The sequence below is a fragment of the Urocitellus parryii genome, chromosome 11 (genome assembly GCF_045843805.1).
Source record: "Urocitellus parryii isolate mUroPar1 chromosome 11, mUroPar1.hap1, whole genome shotgun sequence".
NCBI classification, from domain to species: Eukaryota; Metazoa; Chordata; class Mammalia; order Rodentia; family Sciuridae; genus Urocitellus; species Urocitellus parryii.
In genome coordinates this window covers 46,930,423-46,952,686 of record NC_135541.1, presented here as the reverse complement: position 1 = coordinate 46,952,686, position 22,264 = coordinate 46,930,423, and the positions used below count along the sequence as shown (strand labels likewise).

The following is a 22,264-nucleotide window of genomic DNA, read 5'->3' as shown; positions in this document are numbered from 1 at the left end:
CAAAAGTCAATCAACACTGACCACAAACATGATGTCATCTTACAAGATTGTAATGGAACTAAAAAATTTCTAATGCCTGGTATCGTCACATGTGTTTGGGCTGAAGCTGGTGTTAATCTACTGACGGTGCTGCACGTCATACAGAAGGTGTTACACATATAATTCTGTATACTTCACATTACTTGATAATGATAATAAACAACCATGTCACTAATTTATGTATTTACCATAGTATATTTTTATTATTAAGAATATATTTCTTCTACTTATAAGATGATAGTTCACTGTAAAACATGCCATGCTACACTAGCGACAGCCTCATACATCTGTTCATTCCATATCTTGATTGTATTAGTAGGCCAGGTTGGGTGATTGACCTGTATCATTTAGGTTTGTGTAAGTACATAGTGTTGGCACAATGATGAAATACCCTTAAGATACATTTCTCAGAATGTGTCTGGGTCATTAAGCAGTGCATTACCATATAAGTCTATTACACAGAAGATGGAAAGAGCCTATTTAAAAGATGGCTTATAAATACCTGAGAGGGTGAGGACCCACTATGTCAGAACTAAAGGACAATGCCTTATAAAGCAACTCAAATGATTTACTTAGTGATCAAGGAGAAAATTTTAACTAGGCAGGTTAGAGTTAAGTGTAATTTAGGGTTTATGAAAATGGTTCCAGAATCTTTAAATACAGAAGCAATTTACATCTTCCTGGAATTGCTTTCAAGTACTGCTGGCAAAGATATTCAATTAGATTAGTAAATTTAATCCTCTGCCTTCATCCCTCAAATTAGAAAGTGACAGTGTGTTGTGAAACGACATTCAATATTTCCTCTCTTCTCAATCTCACACAGTCATCCTTTGAGTTTTCCTATGTTGTATATTCCAATGAACCAAAGACAAAAAAAAAAAAAAATACCCCCCCCCAAAAAAAAAACAAAAACTTTACCAGAATGACCAGAAGATAATTTTATAATGAGGTCTATTCTCTAAGAGAAAAACTAAAAGTTATCCTACGCTTCTAAAAATTGCACTGTAAAATCATCCTTAGGAAAGCACATTTTAATATAGGTCTTTTGATCATGTTCTTAGCTAAACAACAACAACAAACAACAACAAAAACAGCTAGGGAACTTGGATTTGTCTGGAAGAGCTCTCCATGACGGGGAAGTGATTTTGCCCACAGATAACATAGGGGATCCATGTTAATGAAGTCACGCCCGAGAACGTGAACATTCTCATCCCTTCCAACAGTCAAAACTTCCTTCTGCTACCACAGCCAGCCTCCTCATATGCTCAAAGATGGACCTGTGTTACACAGTGAGAGAGTGATCCTTCAACATTGCTAACATAATCTCTCAAATTATATTTAAATGAATTCAATGAAATAGTCCATCAGTATCTGGAGTATCTATGGATCCTAAGCAGTTTAGCCAATTATTCTCAGCCTAAGTGAATTCTGTTGGATTCTATTAGTAGAAGAATCCATTTTATTCCTTAGGACAAGATGAGCATCTGCTCTCCTCCTCCAAGTAACTGAAGATAGCTTAAAAATATTTGCCTTTATTCCTGGGTAAGCAGGCAAGTCACTTTTATCTTGAATCTCATTATCTCCCTAATTTTTCACTTAACAGTGATCTGCTTGAAAATTTTAGTACTCTGAGAAAGCAAAACTTCTCCCTGAAATGATTGCATGACTATATCTGCCTAAGGCGAGTGGCCAGAATTTACTGGCATCACTGAAAAAAGTCCCTAATAATACTTCTGCCCAAAATGTTAATGGTGGGTTTATTTACTATGCAAAGAAAATCACACGTATGTCTACATTTCCTTCTTTCTGTTACAACACCAACCATTGTTAATGCAGATATTCCACCAAGATGTAATTGAGCTGCTTTCAGTTGGAATACGCTAGAAGTAAACAGTCTACAATTTCAAATATAAACTTATTTTTCACTTAAGAATTTAATGGGAAGGGTGGCTGGCTCACCCTTTTCTGAGGTAAAAATTGAGCAATTGTCTTTAAAATTTAAATAAAGACAAGTGAAGTTGCAATATTCTAAATCAATAAATAAATAGTTCTGAAAATGAGGCCAAGAGAATTTAAAAATAGATTTTGTCCTTCAAATTTGTACTACCACGAGGCATGGTGGTGCATACCTGTAATCCCAGCTACTCAGGAGGCTGAGGCAAGAGGATCCCAAGTTTGAGACCAAAACAATATAAATCAAAATAAAGGGCTGAGGATGTGGCTTAGTGGAAGAGTACTTGACCAGCAAGCCAGGCCCTGGGTGGGATCCCCAGCACTGCAAGATATTGGCTCCTCCCTCTCATTTCCTGTCATTTCTGTCCCAGACATGGATATTCCATCAGGTGTTGTGTACCTGCACCCACCACGGAGCTGGATACTCTACAAGGGCAAGGACCTTCACTCTTATGCATGCTTAGTGTATATTACATATTCCATAAGTAGTTCTTAAAGGGATGAGTAAATGGATCTCTGTGGAGTCAATAGGCTAGGCCTCAGATACGTTCACCCAAACAAATCTCAGGTATGGCTGCATTTTAAGTTTAATGGTTAAAATTTAATGATAAAAATGAAAGTCTACTCTTTTGGTCAGTTACAGAATTTAGTGCCTCACAATAGCATTGTTGTGGTATATAGGGGGAGGGAAGGAGAGAAACAGGTAAAGTGGACAATGTGTTTTGGATTCTGTTTCTCTATGATTCTTTGAGGCCCAGTGTCTAAATGAGGTTGGTAAGAGAAAGTTGAAAGGGTACCAAGAGTTACAGCTAAACTGTTAATCCACTTGTGTTAAATATGAATAATTCGAGTTCTAACCTAATGTTTATTTTCCTTGAAGAATGTCAGAAGGCATTAACTTCAAACTTTCACAATCTGAGTTTAAACGATAGAAAACTAACAGGTATAATCTGAATTAATAGGAGATGAGGTAAAGAAATTTGGTCTATCTATATAACTCAATATTATACAGTTATTATAACGTGTACATACACACACACATATATACATTACGTACACATATATGTGTGTGCATATACATATACAAATTTTCTGGAAATTAATCTAAGTGGTTACATATGGGGAATAATTAATCTAAGTGGTTACATATGGGGTCAAGGGCATAAAGGAGGAAAGGCCATAGTTTACTTTCTACTTTATATCCATATAAAATATGGTTTGATTTATTTTCATCATGAATAATTATTAGTTTTACAAACAAAAAAGGAAAAATAAAAAACATCTGTGAATGTCTTCTTTCTACGATCACTTTAAATACCAGTCCCATTATCTGACTCAAGTCCCCCAGAGTCCCCATGAGGACAAGCGCTATAGCCCTTCAAGCAAAAGTGACTTCCCACCACTCACCATCTTCCAGGCGTAGCTAACATTGTAGGCCTCCTTCCCGGTCTCTCTCAGCTTGTTTATGTGCCAAGACAGGGATGAGTTCACAGGGACTGCGATAATCTGGCTGCCCAGAGGGAGGCTGTGTTGCCAAACAGAATTAAATACTTGAGGCAAAAGATAAAATTAAGCACTTAATTAAAGGCAAGGAAGAAGCTGTGAGTCAATGGCCACCTCCCGATTCTGAATAGCAATGAAGCTCATCACTTTTGAAAGACATAATGTGAGACTTTCAATTCTGTCAAAGCATGATGTCAGCTCTGCATTAAAAACATTCCTTACTCTCTACCCCTGCCCCCAATTCTAATTCTTTCCAGAGACTAACCTGTCTCAAATCACTCAGTCATTAATTTTCAACCAATGAGCACAAAGACCCATTTCTCTATAGGTTACCATCTGCCAAAATAATGTATCACAGTTGGAAAACATCCAATCTGTTTTTATTTTAAGGGAAAATGTTGTTTAAGACTGTGCTATCAACTTGGAATGATGTTACTTTGCCAAGCTATTTTTTTGGCAAATACAGTAGAGCTAGTCTTCAACTTAACCTTTTATTTTGCTGTTATTTTCTAGTTAGGTGGAACTGAAGTATTTTTTAATGAGATAATATGTACCTTATTTTACAATTAAAGTCAATATGAACATAGAATTTTATTTACAAGACAATAGTCCCACATAATAGTTTTGAGAGATCTTATCTGTTATATGCAGCAGATAAAATCTTGGCTACTATTCTCATGGAAAAATAACTCAGAATGCTTTTGATGACAATAAAATGATTTATATACTTGCCTTATACACTATAGTAAACAAGTCATATTTGACCTTGATGGGTCCCATTTTCTGAAAACAAAAATACAACCACCCTCACGTTTTTCTTACCTTAGGATATTCTGCCGAACCAACTCAAACTTGGGGATATTTTCATAATGTATAATGTCAGTATGAAGGGGGGGTTCTGAGAGTAAATATGGCCTAGTGAGAGACGGATGCATAAGTGTATACCCTGAAATCAGAAGACACAATGCATACCATTAGAACATGCTATTAGAAGTTCTGGTTGGAATCAAAGTGCTGATTGCTGATTTCAGATGTGGGATACTCTGGGATGGCTGCCCAGACTCAGCTTCTCAGCCTGTAACTCATCAGTCCAGTAAAAACTGAACCTGATTTATGTATGCTGGTGTAAAACTCTTAAAACACAGAAAGAGATTTTAAACCACTGAACAATTTCTCGAATTAAGAATATGAGTGAAGTAGGAATTATTTGGTTTTCATTTCACTAAATATTCTAATCCACCACATAAACCTTAATGCTGGTAAATCTAAAGATAAAAATACAAGCGAAAATGATTTAAAGGATCACATCCTATGTGTGAGTCAGTCCTCAAATTCAACTTCCTGATGTTGCAAAATACTGTGACATCTTGACAGAACATAGAAATAAATGTGTAGTTTGTAGATTCCCTCTGCATCTTGGTGTGTTCTACTTCAAAGAAGCTATCCTAGTCACACTGCTTTTCTGTCAATACCATCTTCGTCCTATTTAGTACCAGAATACCTACAGACTATTGTCTTTGGGTTGCTAAAGAAACCTTTCCTTCCTATGATTAACTTTTAGCAAATTACCTTTGTCATCTATGAGAAAAGTATAGGAAGCCAAAGAATCTTGGTAGTATGTCACGTCTTCAAGAATGTAAGCCAGATTCACGTCCACGCCTACAATTCCCAGAAGTAGGTTTCCAAAATAACATGGTTTACTCACGGTCATGATCAAACCTGTGGGTTAGAAACAAACAAAAAACCCAAAGGGTATCAGAGAAGGCTCTGGACAAAGGCTAGAGATGTGCTCCCGTGAAATACAAAGGCTAATATCAGTCATCTTAATTCTTCTTGGTAGAAATCGAGAGTGAGAGGGAAAGAGTGTCCTTTGGCAGTTCAGGTACTGAGTTAAACGGAGGCAATTGGTATGCTTCCCACTGCTTTTTCATCTAAGCCATGACACTGCGGATCAGTGCAAACCTCAGCAGTGCATATGTCATTCTGTTTCCTGGGGTGTGGAAATTCAGCTGAACAAGGAATCTAAAAATCCGGGTTCTAGTCCAGCGGTATTCCTTCTGTATTGTACCCGTGACACTCTGAGTATAAAGGAGAAATTTAGCTTCTGCAGGAATGTCTCCAGTCACTTAGGCTGCAAGTTCCTATACTTGTAAGTAAAGGGCCAGACAGTAAACATTTCAGGCTTTGTCAGCCATAGAGTCTCTGGTACATGTTCTTTTACATTTCTTCTTCTTTTTTTTAATATTTATTTTTTAAAATTATTCGGTGGACACAACATCTTTGTTTTTTTATTTTTATGTGGTGCTGAGGATCGAACCCAGCGCCCCGCGTATGCCAGGCAAGCACACTACTCCTTGAGCCACATTCCCAGCCCCTACATTTCTTCTTAGAAAACAAAACAAAAAAATCCACAACCCCTTTCAAAGTATACAAACCATATTTAGTTCCATATAAAAACAATAGGCTATTTAAGGATAATTAAAAAAGGAGAAAAGCACACAGGAAGAAGTAGAGAGTGTAAGTGGTGGAGGAAGGCCCAATCTGAGCACCTGGGCTCTCCTTCGGCTCCATTACTAGGTTGGGAAGGTTGTGCCACCTTGATGAATAAGCATCTTCATGTACTAGATATAGAGCTGACACAAAATGATCTCTATGATTCCTAACAATGCTACACTCTTATGGCTGTAAACAAAACTATAAAGACAAAGGTGGGTTGTTTATCTCTACTTGACCTTGTATTTTCCTGCACTTGGGAGCACCTGCCTGCCTTAGTGGTATATCAGAAAATCTCTTCTCTAGAACACTCAGGAAAGGGATCTGGACGCTCATGAAGACTCTACAAAGAACAGGCCTCCTCACAGGGTTTGCCCATAATGTCTACTTGAGATACTGTTGAATCGAGGTGGTCCCAGAGACTCACTACATGCCTCACCTAGAAGGGGAAGGGTGTGAAAAGTCATGCAATGAGGGTCTCTTCTATGTCAAAAATCCTTCACTGAGCAGTTCAGAGTTAGAATGCCTTTTGTCTGTTCTAAAACTTCTTTTTTTTTTTTTTTGAGGAGTTGGGAAAGGAAACCCAGGATCTTGCATATGCTAGAAAAGTGCTCTTCCACTGAGTTACACCCCCCAGCTCTGTTTTAAAACACTTAAGAAAAACAGGTATTTAAGAAGATTTTAAGAATGCATTTTGCGGAAACTTTTGTTCAGGTCGCCCTGGATGGATGGGTTATAAGTGGCAGGAGCAGCACAGTGAGCGCCAACATGGAAACAGAGGTCCCCAAATGCAAGCCACATTTTTCCAGAGCTTTTGTCTAAGATTAAAGCTATTTTCATAGATTTCAGTAAAGTACTACAGAAATGCCCTGTGACTAAGATGAATGTTCATTTCAAATTTCTATTCTCCTCGGGATTTGTTGAGAACAAAGTATTAAAAAAAAAAAAAAGAAACACAATCTCACTTTTCAATTATCAACTTGGACAGAACACTCTTGATCCCTTTGTGGCAAATGAAGTATGCTAAGCTCTTGCCACACTGACAAAAATCCTGCAACACTCTCTGTGAACCAAAAGCACAGAGATTTGCTTTTTCAAAGCAATACATGTTCAGTAACTGACATTTTAATCCATGGTGGTTTTGAATTAGAGCCATGTAAACATGGGTTTCCCTAGACTGAAGTCCTCATGTCATGGAGCTAGAGGATGTGTCACCCAATAATTCTAGGGATTGAAAACACAAAATGAAAAGACACACTCTATGTGGGGAACTCAACAGATCTATAAAGCAATGACTGAAACCCACTGTACAGGACTCATAAAACAAGACTCAATACTAAGATCTGGATTACCACAGCCAACAGGTGACCAAAGGTTGACACATGATTTGGTTTAAAGCATTCTGGGTAGCTCTCTGGGCTGCAGAGTTAAATTTTAGGAAGGGTCCCACCCTTCCTGACACCACTAATTGGTAGTAAAATTGGGCTGTTTAATCCCAACTTTGTACAGGACTAGGTATCTACATCTATCTTTGTTCTGTTCACACAATATTAATTGGATTTTTTGATCTCTCCTTCTCTTAGCAGACATAAGATCTCCGCAAGGGTGAACTGTGTGCCTTATCTACCACTGCCTGGCACAACGAGTTGCTGGCTCTTAGTAACACAGCCTAATGCAATGGTCACTTGCATTCAAGACACAGTGTTTTTACTATAAAATAACCTAATCTCAGATGTACTTTTCAGTCCTACATACATCTGTAAACCCTTTCAGAAAGAGGAAGGATAGAAAAATCAAGGTGTGATAGCAGTTGCCATGTTTCTTTTTCTTCTTTTATTTATTTTTGGTACCAGGGATTGAACCCTGGTGCACTTAACCATGGAGCTACATTTTTATTTTGAGGCAGGGTCTTACTAAGTTGGTGAGGCTGGCTTTGAACTTGTGATCTTCCTGCCTTAGCCTCCTGGGTAGCTGGGATTATAGGTGGGCACCACCACTCCTGGCGCCATATTTCTTCTTTATAGAAAGAACATGTTTACCTGCTTCTTTAAAACACATTCTCTGTAGGCTTGCTATTATTTGTTTGTTTGTTTATTTATTTATCTATCTATTTTGGGGGGACCAGGAATTGAACTGAGCCATATTCCTAGCCCTTTCAGTTTTTATTTTGAAACAGGGTGTCACTAAATTGCTTAGGGTCTCCCTAAGTTGTTGAAGCTGTGATTGAACTTATCATCCTCCTACCTCAGCCTCCAGAGTTGGCGAGGCTTGTTACTTTTTATATTTGTGTTTTCTTTGAATATCTGTATTTGTGAGAGTTCCAAGTTAACAGCACATTAAAACAAGATCTCGACTCATGATGCTGTCTGGTCAGTAATAAGCTGCCTATTCAAACTTTGGTGTCAGGGTTGTAGGAAAAAGAATGCATGTGGACATGAGGAGGGAAAGAAACAGACTGCATTTCCCTGAGAATATACTATTGAACAGTCATTTTCCTAGACACTGGATATATATAATATTCCATTTAATCTTCATAATTGCCATTTTTTTGATAAGGAAATTGAATCATGTGAAGGCTGAACGATTTATCCAACATCATATCATGAGTATTAGGATGATGACGATGATGAAAACAGCAAAGGTAAAATAGTACATTAAGAAATAAATAAAGGGCTGGGGTTGTGGCTCAGTGGTAGAGTGCTTGCCTAGCATGAGTGAGGCACTGGGTTTGCTCCTTAGTACTACATAAAAATAAAATAAGATAATAGGTCCACCTATTTTATATATATAATAAATGAAAGCAGTTATTATTATTGGATGGTATGCCAGTTACTGCTAATTAATTATTACAGATAATGGATCTAGTACCTAAAAACTAGAAATATAACTTCTTTGGTAGATGACAAAATGGAGAATTAATGAGATTAATAAGTTACCAAGGACAACTATTTAATGGAAGGATGGGATTTGGGATCCCATCTGATGCTTCCTTCCCTCTATTTGTTTGAGTAGGCCCTGGTGCCTGGCTTTTGAGGCTAAACTTTAAGTACTTCTGAGTTTTATTTATTTGTGATGCAAAGCTACCTCTTGGTTCCAAATGACCAAATTTGGATACTGAAGAATCCTCACAAAGTCTCATCAAAAAACATGTCATTCTATCTACTGAGGCTTGGGCAATAAGGAGAAAAAGGGCTGGGAATTTCTGCTGTAGAATACAGGGTTACAGGTTATATGGCAGAGGGCTTCACAGGCCTGGGATCCCCAGAAAGTGGTGCCCATTTCTTCCTGTTCATTTCTTTCCCCCTTCCTCTAGTAGGAGGTATTCTCCAAACTCACCATCTCCCATCTCATCAGAGAAGGGGAGGCTAAAGACAGCTTCGTCAATCATCCGGTTGGGAAGGTTTGTGTAGAACCTGCCAACTGTGGTCTCCAGATTGCTCAGCTGGTTCAGCACCATCATGCTGCCCTTAATCACGGGTAGGGCGGTCCGGTCCGGCACCCCGTACTTCCCAGAGTTCTGTTCAGCCAGGTCCCTCAGAAAAGCCAGCTCTTTCAAACCAGTCACCCCATCTGAAATCAAAGGCAAGGGAAAACCATGGAAAGCCAAAGGGTTAATATGCACAGCGTCTTACCACTTAGATCCAATAGGGACATGGATGAGGTCTTACAAAGTCAAAGGGGTCTTTTCAGACACAATATGGACTCAGGAAACAAAGACCAGTTCCTGCTGAGGAACAAAGTTTGAGACAGAGTCTTCCCTTAAATAGCCAAGAGGGTAAAGGGATTCTTCAAAGGTCAGTGATGAAAAACATGTGAGTAAATAAAGGAACCCTCTTCAGCAAGGATGTGTTCTCCAAAAAGCTTAATTATAAGATTTAGATTCCTTTGCTGCATTTAATAAGTGAAAGCAAAAGTAACGGTTAACAAGTCTGTATTTAATTTAAAGTAGGAGATGAAATTGTAAGAGTTTTAAAGAAGTTTACCATTTCATTCCTTACTTTCCCCACAAAACCACTTGCCAAAATCTCATGAAACTAAATGAAAGAATTATGGATTGCATTTAGTGATGCCTCCAAACCCTGTTTCCTTAAGCTCATTTTAATTACAAATGTTTTCATGCTTGATATTGTTAGGATAATACTGAATTCGATTTATTTAATGTATACTTTTTATATTTAGAGGGTTTTGAAAACTTTGTAAAAAGATTTAGGCATACTGGGATGTATTGTTCTACAACATCTGTAATCTATAGCAAAAAATAAATTTAATAAACCATGTTTTTTAGTTTGCTATTGTTGGAACACAGTCAAAAGGATTAGTAACTGATCACATATGGGTACCATTGTAAACAAATTCACATGATCTCCATCACTATTGAGATTCTACCATTGTGTTTTGAAAAGGGTTTGCCTCATATTCTTGAAGATTTAATAGCAAACCATGAACCATTCAGTCATTGAAAAGAATCTGAAGCTTTCATGGTTCACCTACCATATGTGTCTTCATCATTTCTATATAGGTAATACAGACTTTTCTAGCATTAGACGTTTATTCCTCATGTAGTGGCAGAATCGAATGGATATGATTTCTTTCACAAAACATTGTATTTAGAAAAACATTGTATTTTACTCCACTCATACAATTCTAAACGAAAGGAAAATAATACCTGGGACAAATTAGGTCAGAATTGACTTATTGTTTCCTTTGCTTGGTATGAATTGAGATTGGGAGGCCAGGGGTATGCTCCAGAGTAAATGACAACAAAAAGCCATGACTGACCCCCAACCTTATACCCTTGAGAAGCCTGCAGAGGTGAAGTGATATATCAGGCAGTAAATACGTTTCCTTTCTTTGCATGTATTGCTTGGCTCACTCGAAATGTGAAAACTGACAAGAGTATCTGCTAGGCAAAGCAGTACAGTGTGGGGTGGAAAGTTATCAAGTGTTGGTTTTTCATGAAATTTAGGGCTGGTAGAAGGTAGGGTCTGTAGGGTGGCAGACTGATAAGTATGCTGGATTGTCTACTGCTAACATGGTCGTGCTGGAAACTATATTTCCCAGGTTCTCCAAACTACATGCTTTCTAGTTAAAGATGACAAAAGCCAGTGTTTTGAGTTTTGGGTGATGAAGTAAGAGAGGAAATAGAATGTGAAATAGAATGTTCCAATTTGTCCCACTCTTCGGTTGGCTTGCTCATCAACAGCAACCCTAGGCATGTTCAAGATATTTCACGGAGAGCACACAAGGACCAGCAGCCATGAAAAGCCAACAACCTTCCAGAGGCTTCTATACCAGGCTCCTAAATGGTCCTCAGACTTCCCAATTTTAGACTTCTTTACAAGCTTTCATTGGGGTGACTATAATTTCTGAAGTGTCAGCTTTCTTTTCTGGATCTTTACCTTTCCAGTTTCTCCTATAACTGTGTACATTTAATTCCAATAATAAAATTGTATTCCAAAATTCTCAGAGTGGCTCTGCTTACCTGTCTGAACCATGCCTGATCTAGTCAGGGCATATGTCCACCCTGGTGAACAACCCTCAGAAATTGCATTCTGGGAAAGAGGGAAGAGAGACAACTGGTGGGTATGTGTTTGGTTTGATGAAAAGGAGAAAGAGAAGGAGATAAGGATGGGTGGATGAAGTCCCTGGAGGTTTGAAAGTGTGGAATTATCAGGGCACCACAGAAGTAACAGGAGCAGCAAGCAGTCAGAGATGACCCCGAGGGTTACGTGACCAGGCAAAAAGAGGGACTTGCACCTACCTCAACTGTGCTCGGTCCTGTACCAAGTTCTCAGGGTACAGAGAAAACAAAGACACAGTTCATGTCTGCAAAGCTCACATACTAGGGGAAAGTGGAGGGACAGGGAAGGGGACACTGTGTGAGCACCTCACTGCAATACAGTGGGGGACTTGCTCATGAGTAGAAAGCATGGCATGTGGGGACGCCATGCTGAACAGGGAGCCCGACCAGAACAGCAGTGACATCCTCCACCTTTAGCTGTGCTGTCTGACAGGAAACCACATCCTCCTCTATTCATTCCTTCAGCTGCCTTGTTATTTATTTACCAGGTTCTATGTTAACAACTTTGAACACACATCATTTATTTTTATGGGTTTTTATTTTTATTTTTTAATAGTTTATTTTTTTATTACAACAACCCTACAGATATGGAAGCTGGACAGAGGAGCTTGTGTTCTTTCAGACCTGGCCATAAAACACCAAGAGAAAATTCACCCTGGTGAAAACAGGTTCCTAGGTCCTTCCTTAAGAGGATCTGGGTAAGAATCTGAGGGCGGAGTCTGGGAATCTGCACCATTAAGGCACTCCCCAAATAATCCTTACCAGATTAAAATTGAGAACCAGGGATTCTCTAAAGAAGAAACTCTGGGAAAGAACATGGGGGAGACTGAATGATCAAGATGTGGCCCCTGAACCACAAGAGAAGTCGGCTACCAGGAATACCGAGGACAAGGACCCGAGGAGGAAGGCACTGCAAAAGAAAAGCAATGAGGTGCAGAGGCAGGAAATTGAGTTGCACACATCCTGAAGGACATGCTGGACAGCAGGAGGGAGCAAATGAAATCTTTCCTTGAATTTGTCAGTTTACTAAGCCTCTTTGAAACACTGTCACTTATCAGGAACACGATTCCTATTAACGAGTATTGAGAAGGGCCAGGTACTAGTTTAGTGTTTGCGTGCCCCACGGCTAATACAGCCCTGCAAAGTAGGTCGCTCTTATCTCCACGTGACAGCCATGGAAGCTGAGGTGAAGAAAGAGGCTGAAGAGGCTTCAGGAGGAGTTTCCACAGGAAAAGTTGCTATTCATAGCCTCAGTGACATGGAAGAATCTAGGCCAGTGCTTTGGCTTCCCGCAGCCGAAACCAATGAGAGAAGTTAATGACCTCCACGTAGCATCAAAACCTTGGATCACCTAGACTATGAAGAAGAACTGAAAAAAGGGAGCTGGACAAAATCCTCTGAAGACCATGAAAGTGGAGGTTTAGGAACGAGCAGTCGGCGGGACAAAGAGATGAAGGGAAAGGGGCACCCCAAGCTGCCCAGAACACCAGCATTAGGTAGAAGAGCTGCTCGCCTCTTCTGATAGCCTTCATCAAAGCCTGGTCATGATTCTCTCTCTCATTCTCTCTCTCTCTCTCTCTTTTTTTTTTTAAAAAAAAAACCCAGCATTCACTTAGAGGGAACTTTCATCTGAAAGAAAAATCTCGAATCACTGCCTACCGTTCATGAGGGCATAGGTGAGAATCATTACGGAGTTGTTCAGAAAGCTATTTTCTTCATTGATGACACGAAGAGTTGCCTTTTTATCTTCTTCCGAAGAGTCCTTTGATGTAATGCCAGCTGACAGGTAAATGATGACCAAGTCTGTATCTAAACAAAAACATACAAACTGCTGTTATGCTTGGACTCCGGCTGGTGGCAGCTGTGCAGCGACCTTTTCATTTCTCCTGGATGTGCCCACCCCGAGGACCTGCAGGCCCCCAGTTCCCATTCCTCCCTGAGTGATGGGTGGCTTTCATCTCCCCACCCCCGCCTCCTTTCCATCCTGTCCTCTCTGGACACTGCAGCCTCATTTAATCCAGCATCACGGAAAGATGCGCCTGATCCATTTATTAAATAAAAGGAGGAGATTTCCTTTACACACCGCTGGCTGTGGTAATGTGAGCCAGCCCAGGTGGAGGGCTCTCCCGCTTTCTGAACCAGAGGATTCCAAACATGACTTATTCTTTCCTCAGGGATGAAGGATCATCACCATGAACCACATTTTTGGGGGGACTAGGCTTTAAGATGATGGTTCTTCCAGAGGCTCTTCAGGGATGCAAGGTTATTTGCCCCAGGTAGATTTTTTATTTTGAAAACTCATCAGCATCATGCAGTGGAACAGTAAAAACAGGGACATAGAGCCACGTGCTCAGAATCCAGCTCTGCTACTTATGTCCTGTGTTGGGGTCATTTGACAAATGTCTGAACCTCTCTACCAGACATTTCCTTATCCATAAAATGGGGTAATGGCACCATGACTTCAGAGGATTGCTGTGAGGACTAGTGGGTTAATTCATATAAAAAGTATAAGTAAAAGGGTAATAGCATAAGAGGGTAAAAGAGAAGAGGAAGAAGCTGAACAACAATAATAACAACAACAACAACACACACACCCTTCTCTTGGTCTGAAGAAGTGCCTGTGATGTGAGATTTAAATTACTCTCTAAATGGACTAATGGACGGAGTGACTGAGAAGTAGTTCTGGCTAAGTGAGAAGTACTTACATCAACTAGATGGACTCAAAGATGAAGGTGATAAGCTTCTTACCACTACAGATGCACAGGTGGAGGGTGAACAATCACTTTAATAAAAGGAGGGAAGTAAGAACGTGAATTTTATATTTCTTTCTAATCTAAGGTTCTTTGATTCAGTTGATATTTTTAGGACACCCTGCATATTATCCTTTTATTGGGAAATAAATATTTGTTATATATTTATTTCTTTGGGTTCCTATCATTGTCATTTTTTTTTGTTGTTGGAATCACTTTGACAGTCTCCAAGTTGGTCCATCAATAAGTTCACCTCTGATAATCATGTCCTTGGGAGGTTGCCTCCCTGAGTTTAGACTAAATTTAGTAACCTGCTTGTGGTGAGCAGATGCATCAGCAGTGGTAAGATGTCAAGATAGGTTAGGTTATAAAAAGACTGTGTCTCCTGCTGTGGGTATTTTCTCACTCTGAGGGAAGCCAGCGGGTGTGTTGGGAATTATCCTATGGAGAGGCAAGCAATGAGGCTCTCAGAACTGAAAGTCCTCCAAGCAGCAATGTGACTTTGGAAGTAGATCCTCCTCTAGTTGGACTCAGAGATGACAGTAATTGTTTGACGGCAACCTTCTGAGACACCTTGAATCAGAGGCACCCAACTATGCTGTGTCCAGATTCCTGACCCATAGAAACTATGAGCCAATACATATTTATAGTTTTAAGACATTAAGTATTGAGGTAATTCATTATACAACAATAGATGACAAATATAGTTACCCTGAAAATTATCCTAATAGTAAGACATAATGCTAGAATTTCTTTCAGTCTGAAAATTTCCATTTTAGGTTTTGAAGTGTTCATTAATATGCAGAATTGAAATGTTAATTTGTTGTATCAATGTTGTAGACAATTAAAGTGACTTTAATAGAATGTGACTCAAAGAAATAAATACAAAGTTTGTTTACATACTACCAACACTTCATATATAAGCAAGTCTTAAAGTCAGTTTTGATGATTGAATACTCCTGTAACAAACCTTAAGTACAAATGAAAATTCCATTGTGTGGTCTTCAGAGATTAGAAAAGTGAGTACTGATGCAAATGTATGATGCAAATGTGTATGTGTGTGTGTGTGTGTATCCTTAAGTTTTAGGAAAATTCCTATCTTAAACTAGGTGTCAATATTTATTTCAGGGTTGTAAATACATTCCTGTCAATTATTTTATTAAATTATTTTATTACGATCCTAAAAAATTTAAGCTCCAGAATAAAAACACAAACAAATGAAAGAATGAAAACCACTCCATTCCTCCTGGGGAAGGGGAAGGTGAGGCTTCAGCTGTACCATGGGCTGATATACAGTACGAGGCAATTCCTTGTGAGACTTGGACTGACCTAAAAGAAAACACTTTGGGTTTTCTTACTTAGGTTTATGGTTCTGGATAGAATTCACTGTCACCAAGACCTGGGTTATATGGCAGGGGTCATGACTGAAAAGCCAGAAGATCTGCACCCTCAGGCTGTTGAGCAGCCAAGCATAGTTTCGTTCTATTCCGACAATAAGGCATATATTCTGTAAGTATCCTCACTGGTTCTTTCCAAACCCTGACTCCACTCCTACACTTATTTTTTCCATCCTTAGTTATCAGATTTGTCAAATCTGATCTGACTTTTTAAAAAACTTTTTTTAGTTGTAGATGGACACAATACTTTTATTTTAGTTGTTTATTTTTAGGTGGTGCTGAGGATCGAACCCAGTACCTCATGCATGCTAGGCAAGCACTCTACCACTGAGCCACAACCCTAGCCCCTGAGCTGACTTTTTTGACTCATCAAAATATTTTCCCCCAAATCACTCAAAGAAATTTAAAACTTGCAAATGGTAATGTTAGGGATGGTTAATTATTGAAACTTGGGGCAGAGAAAAGACACAGTATGGAAATTGAAAAGAATTTTGCAGACTCTTCATTTGAAAACTCTCTAAGTCACCATCATGTTTTTTGGGGATCCATATGAAAGTGGAAAAGCAATTCAAATTTGAGCTCTGCCCATATAATTTGATTCCCATTCCTAATCATCTCACTCCTTCGGCTATAAAATGATTCCCTAATCAATCATTCTCCAAACTTGGAATAAAAAATCTAAAAGGGTTATTGGTAGCACTAATGGATCTACTATGGGACTGAAAAAGAGCCAGCTTTGAATAAAAGTTTTGGATTTGCAGATTAGTACAAAGCAAATTAATGCAAAGCTACAGTGGTTTATGACATGTAGCTTCTGTTTATATGACTACTAACATGGGGCAGATGCTTTGCTTCCATGCATGGGCTAATCCTTACAACAATCATAAAGGGTAGGTCTTACTCATTTAAATAACCTTGCCCCATGACATATGAAGCAGCACCAGATACACAGTGGATGTTAAATAATCATCTGTGGCATGAAGTAATGATGTAGAGTTTGAGCTCCTAAGAGTAGTATACAGACCCTTCACTTGCTGTTGCCAAGGTTATAGTGGTCCTTGGTCATCTTTGGGCTTGAGGTCAACCTAGGACCCCTGAGGAATCTGGTTTACTTTGGCTGGAGTGAGAAGTCTTGTAGGAAATGGAATATCATAATAACCACAGCTAACATTATTGAATACTTATGATGGGAACCTTGAACTTACTGTCACCTCCAGTTTATGGATGGGGACAGGAGAGGTCAATTAATTTACTCTAGCTCACAAGGATAGAAAAGTTTCAGACTAGAACCCCAATTGAAATTCAAAACACATACTAAATCACTAGGCTATACTGCTTGAGAGCACCTTAAAACCTCTCCTAGATGAAGAGGACAATGCAAATCCCCAGAGCATTTCTTTATACAAACTAATTTGTATTTGTTTCTCTGAACTGCCAGTACATGCTGCCAAATGGAGGATAGTGACCTAAACCTTAAAAATGTCTTGGCCTAAAGGAGGCTTTTCTGAGCATTTTGAAACCCAGGCCATCAAAATATGTCTAAGTCTTTGATGATCAGTCTTCCTGCCATGTTCTGTTTGCCAACATTAAGAAAAACAAACACACACACACACAAAAAAAAAAAATCCCAAAGGAGAAATGCCTCCCATCAAAAAAGGGTTCTGCTAATGTCCAGCTCAGGGAGCCGTTTGAGAAGAGGTTTAATGAGGTCTTTATTTGTGGTTTTAAAGCTGGATGAATGTCAACACTTGAAAACTAAGGAATTTCACATTAAAAATCCACATTTCTAGCTTCTCTTGAGTCAGAAGATCTGGCAGCACTGGGCAGGTATTTCTGCATGCCAAAAATAGACTGGACACAAAAGCACCTGCCCTTCTGGTGGATCACACACTCTCAGGCTTACCATGCTCTCCAACTGATCCTCATTACCATACTCCTGCCTTGCTGGTCCCACATTGGCTGCCTGGTCACGGTGGGCATCTGAGTTTGCAACTGCTAGTCTAACATTTCTCTCCATTATTTGGAAATGTAACAACCAAAACTGGTCTTAAATTCTAATGACGGCCAGATAACTAAGAATTAGGTAGAAACAACGCTTCTGGGAAAGAACACTGACAGGTTTGTAGCCCTGACCAACTAGCCAATCTGTCTTGTCCACCAGCCCTACTGAACCATGCTCAATTTAACACTTAGCTATCCTGTGATATGGGCCTGTGGATAGCTGGCATTTGCCAATGCTGGCAGGAAAAATTTCTAAGATGATCCAAAGAATCCAGAGCAATGTGTCATTCTTTTTTCTTGGCATAAACTATAATTTGCTTCTAACCAACAGAATGTGGCGAATGTGATAGGACATCACTCCTGTGGGTCATGCTACATATCTGATTGAGATGGAAGAATCATGGAGATGTAATTAAGGTCCTTTTGGCAAGACAGTGGGTTTGATGTAATCAGATGAACCCATTAAAAGAGGTCCAAGCCTTCCTTCAAGATAGGAACTTTAAGCAGAAGAGATGTTCTTCCAGTGGCCTTGAAGAAGCAAACCAACACGAATTTTATAGTTGCAAGGAAACAAATTCTGCCAACAAATATGCAAGCTCAGAAGAAGGCTCAGAACCTCAAATGAAACAATATCCCTGGCTGACATCTAGTCTTTAGCCTCATGAGGCCCTAAATAGAGGACCCAGCAAAGATGTGCCTGGACTCCTGACCTATAGAAAATATGAGATTATAAATGTATGTAGTTTTAAACTGCTAACTTTTGGGTAATTTTTTTTTTTTTTAACAAAGAAAGACAAAGCCATTATTGCACGTAGTATCATCATTTGTAACAATTACAGCAGCTTCCTTCTTTCAAGGGCCCATTATGTGCCAGGCACGATGCTTTGTGCTTATCAGCGCTGTCTTCGTTTAAACACGGACACATGGAAGAGCCTGAAAATGCATTCCTTAAATTTATCTCAATAGGATATATTAATGTTTTCAAAAAAAGAAAAAAAAGCTCCAAACAGATTTTTGAATATAAAAGGGAAAATGAAACAGATTCCTTCCAGTAGTTTCAAAGCTTGAATTCCATTTCAAATATTCCTTCCTTTATGTTAGCATGCACCCTGATTCCAGATTTTCTTTAATACATGAAAATTAAATTAGAGTGTCTTTGTACATTTGAAGGGCTGTGCTCATCTAAATGACAGCTGGTTAGAAGAAGGAAGGATCAAGGCAAGAATTCCAGCAGCCCCCTTCAAGTGCACATGCGCACAAGCAGGCATCGACCCCAGGTCCACGGGCAGGCAGAGCTGCCAATTAACACTGAAAAGGATGTGGATATTCCCTTAGGAAATAAGTGAGGACATGTTCTTAATAAAGACACAGGAAAAGGAAACCCTGGGAGTCAAGAAATCATGCAAACTGACCACCTCTGGCTGGAAAGGATGAGAAAATCTAGTAAGATCCTCGTATTAAATGACCATGAAGACAATAAGTGAAAATTTTATCCCAAAGTGATTAAAAAAAAAAAAAACAACAACTCTCCAAACACAGTTCTGAACTCAATAGTCCTATTGATTCCTATGTTATGCTTATGAGTTCTCAAAAGACACTTACTTGCTTGGAATTTTGTGTTATTGTTTGTGCTTCGAATCAGCTGGAATGCCTTTTGAAACCCTGATGCGTGCTGTGTGGGACTGTCTGAAGCTTTGACGCTGCTGACGAAGGTGGACATTTTCCTTTTCGTCTCACTGGTGGCTGGAGACAGGAAGGTCTTGTAGCACTGGTCTAGTGAGCAAGTCCTGACAGTGTCTGCCACAGTTAAGACAGAAATCTAGAGGAATGGGAGAAAAATAACACAACAAAATTTGTTACCCCACCATTTAAAGAATTTTTTAGAACTTAGAGATGGGGGTGTCTTGCTCTGTTGCCTAGGCTCAGGCAATCCTCTTGACCCCACATCTGGGGCTATAGGTGTGTGCCACTGTGCTGGCCAGGATTTTTAAGAATCAGAAAAACCCAATCAGTGAGAAGTAGTATAGAACAGCTTATGAATTTAAAAGTAAATGCCTGGAGGCACCGATCTATCAAATTTGAAAAGGATTAGTAAAAGGTGAGGGGACTGTAGAGTTTGGTTTTGATCCCCAAATGAGGTAGTAGTACAGTGTTCACGTGTAACATTAAAAAACAACAAAAAGCCAAATTCATACAAAGAATAACCTTAGCAGGAACTAGCCATCTTGTTTTATAAACTGGAGTTAAGGCTGGGGGTAGGGGCATGGTGGGTGTACTCTAATCAACTGGGTTCATGAGTAAAACCCTTGGAGATGAAAACGTCAGAATGATGAAGAAGAAAATACCTGAAGGCAATAGATTATCATTAGCTATACCTATCGCTAAGGTGTGCTCTGAGATTAGTAACCTCTAGTAGTTTTCCTTTTTCCCTCACTTCCCACTAATCTTGAGATAAAGTTCAGCCACCCATTAGCACCCAGATTCCCTTACCCTTCTCCTCCACAGCATCACTTTGTGAAAGTTCTAGCTCATCACAAAGGAAGTGGGACTCTGCTAGATGGTGGTATTAGTTATAAGGGAGGTTTGTCAGATTGGCAGTAGCTTTCACAAATATTAAAGTAAAATTAAATCACTCCTGTCCCCACAATCATTTTAAAAAGATGGATTAAAAATGCATAGGCATGTGCTGCTTAATGATGGAGAGGTGTTCTGAGAAATGCATAATTAGGCAATTTTGCTCTTGTGTGAATATCACACACTCTGTTACACTCTATGTTCTAAGTAAGCAGCGTAATCTACTTACACAAAGCTAGATCTATTACCTACTATAAACTGAGGCTATATTACAATCTCATGGGACCCTTGGTGTATATGTGGTCCATTATGGACTTACAGTGTTGCTATGTGGCATATAACAGTATATCATAAAACAGAAAAATAATTTTAAAAAGACCTTCAAGGAAGACCCCATGCCATAGGGACCAGTACGACCATGTCACCTTATCATGTTCATCGATGGCGCTGAGGATGACCTGAGCAGCGTCCTTGGCGATCTGAAGCTGGGTGTCTGTGACTGAAGCCCCATGGTCCAGGATCACGACGATGTGCTTGGACTGTGGCCGTACAGTAGAGACGTAGATGGGTCTAGAGGGAGAAAAGGCCCTCTGGAGTCAGTTCTGGTACAGGTGAAAGGCCTCAACCTAACACGACTCTGGACACTACAGATGTGTGGGCAAGGCGGTATTTACGTGTTCTTCTGATGCACAAAGAGGGAGAAATCAGCATGGAAGGAGAAACCAAATTGGTGCACTGAAAATACCACCTCCAGACAACATTTTGTGTTGAAACAGGGATTGGGAATTTATGACTTTAATGATGAGGGGAGTTTTTAGGAAGCAAATCCTCTGGGAAGCTGGCTTTTTTTTAGCACACTTAAAAATCACCTTTCATTTCTTCATGGCAATGCCATTCTGCTGCAGGAAATGAACTGGTGGACCCTTGGACTATAGAAACTAGCCAAGAGGGAGAGAAGGTCTACTTGCCACTGTTGAATTCTTCACAGACTGACAGAGTGCAAGAAGTGAGCTAGTCCATAACCGGTGGATGTGCTAAGCGGCTTTGAATGGCAGGTTTTGTTTCCCTCTTTGCACATAAACACTCCTGCTAAGAGACCCCTTTTCCTTTCTGTGCTGAAACTATCCACACAGGTTAGCCTCCCAAAGGCCCCTTATCTGAGCGTTTAAGACCATGCCACCAAGATTTGTCCAAGCCTATGATCCCCACTCTTTCTGCTAGGTTTTTGTTTGCCAACATTAAGAAAGAGAGGGTGGAGTGCAACCACAAAGGAGAAATGCCTTCAACCAGAGCAGCCTTCTGCTAATGTGCAGTGCAGAAGGGTTTGTGAGAAGAGGTTTAATGAGGTCTCTATTCACAGTTTTAAAGCTGGAACAAATTAAGGGGAGTTTAGGAAAGCAAAGCAGCCTCAAGAGAATTCTCTCCTTTATTGATACTCCTAAAACACTAAATTTTTCTGTGAAATCTTAGATGCCAGTTGAGTCACAAAAGCCTGGGCACAAATTGAGAAATGTACGCAAAGTAAAAAACAAAAAACAACAACAACAAAAAACCCTCAAAAGCTGGCCAAGTTTACACTAATTGTTTTCAAGCCAACAGCCCTGAATTAATACTAAAGTACCATTATTACATTTTCACTGGTCAATACCATTGAGCCAGGAGGGAAATGGGATGAAATGAATCCAGGAGAGGTGACCATAGAAATGGAACAGGAAACAGAAACAAAAAGAGGAACATCTGACCATCCCAACAGACAACTAGGTTAAATACTTCATTTTTGAGGTTCTCCAAATGAGGGCAGAGGATTTTCTTTAAAACAAAATACTTCCTTCATTCCAACTGAACTCAATGCAAATGAAAAGTGGGATATGCATTAACATTGTCTCATGATGTTGTTAAATCTGCTTCTGTGGGATACATAAATTCAAGGTTAAATGTATAAATGGGAAGGCCAACTCCGCATGACTGGTATC

The 22,264-nt window shown here is 39.5% G+C and overlaps 1 protein-coding gene across 1 annotated transcript in view; it reads right to left on the bottom strand.

The window, feature by feature from the left end:
- Cachd1 (cache domain containing 1) overlaps positions 1 to 22,264 on the bottom strand; it is a 200,531-nt gene that overhangs the window by 31,034 nt on the left and 147,233 nt on the right. The window contains exons 6-12 of the mRNA XM_026411015.2: positions 20,717 to 20,861; positions 19,320 to 19,536; positions 13,229 to 13,378; positions 9,325 to 9,558; positions 5,065 to 5,214; positions 4,318 to 4,441; positions 3,400 to 3,517 (exon numbers count right to left, since the gene is read on the bottom strand). Of these exons, the coding sequence (XP_026266800.1) occupies positions 3,400 to 3,517; positions 4,318 to 4,441; positions 5,065 to 5,214; positions 9,325 to 9,558; positions 13,229 to 13,378; positions 19,320 to 19,536; positions 20,717 to 20,861 (1,138 nt within the window). The remainder of the gene's footprint in view (positions 1 to 3,399; positions 3,518 to 4,317; positions 4,442 to 5,064; positions 5,215 to 9,324; positions 9,559 to 13,228; positions 13,379 to 19,319; positions 19,537 to 20,716; positions 20,862 to 22,264) is intronic.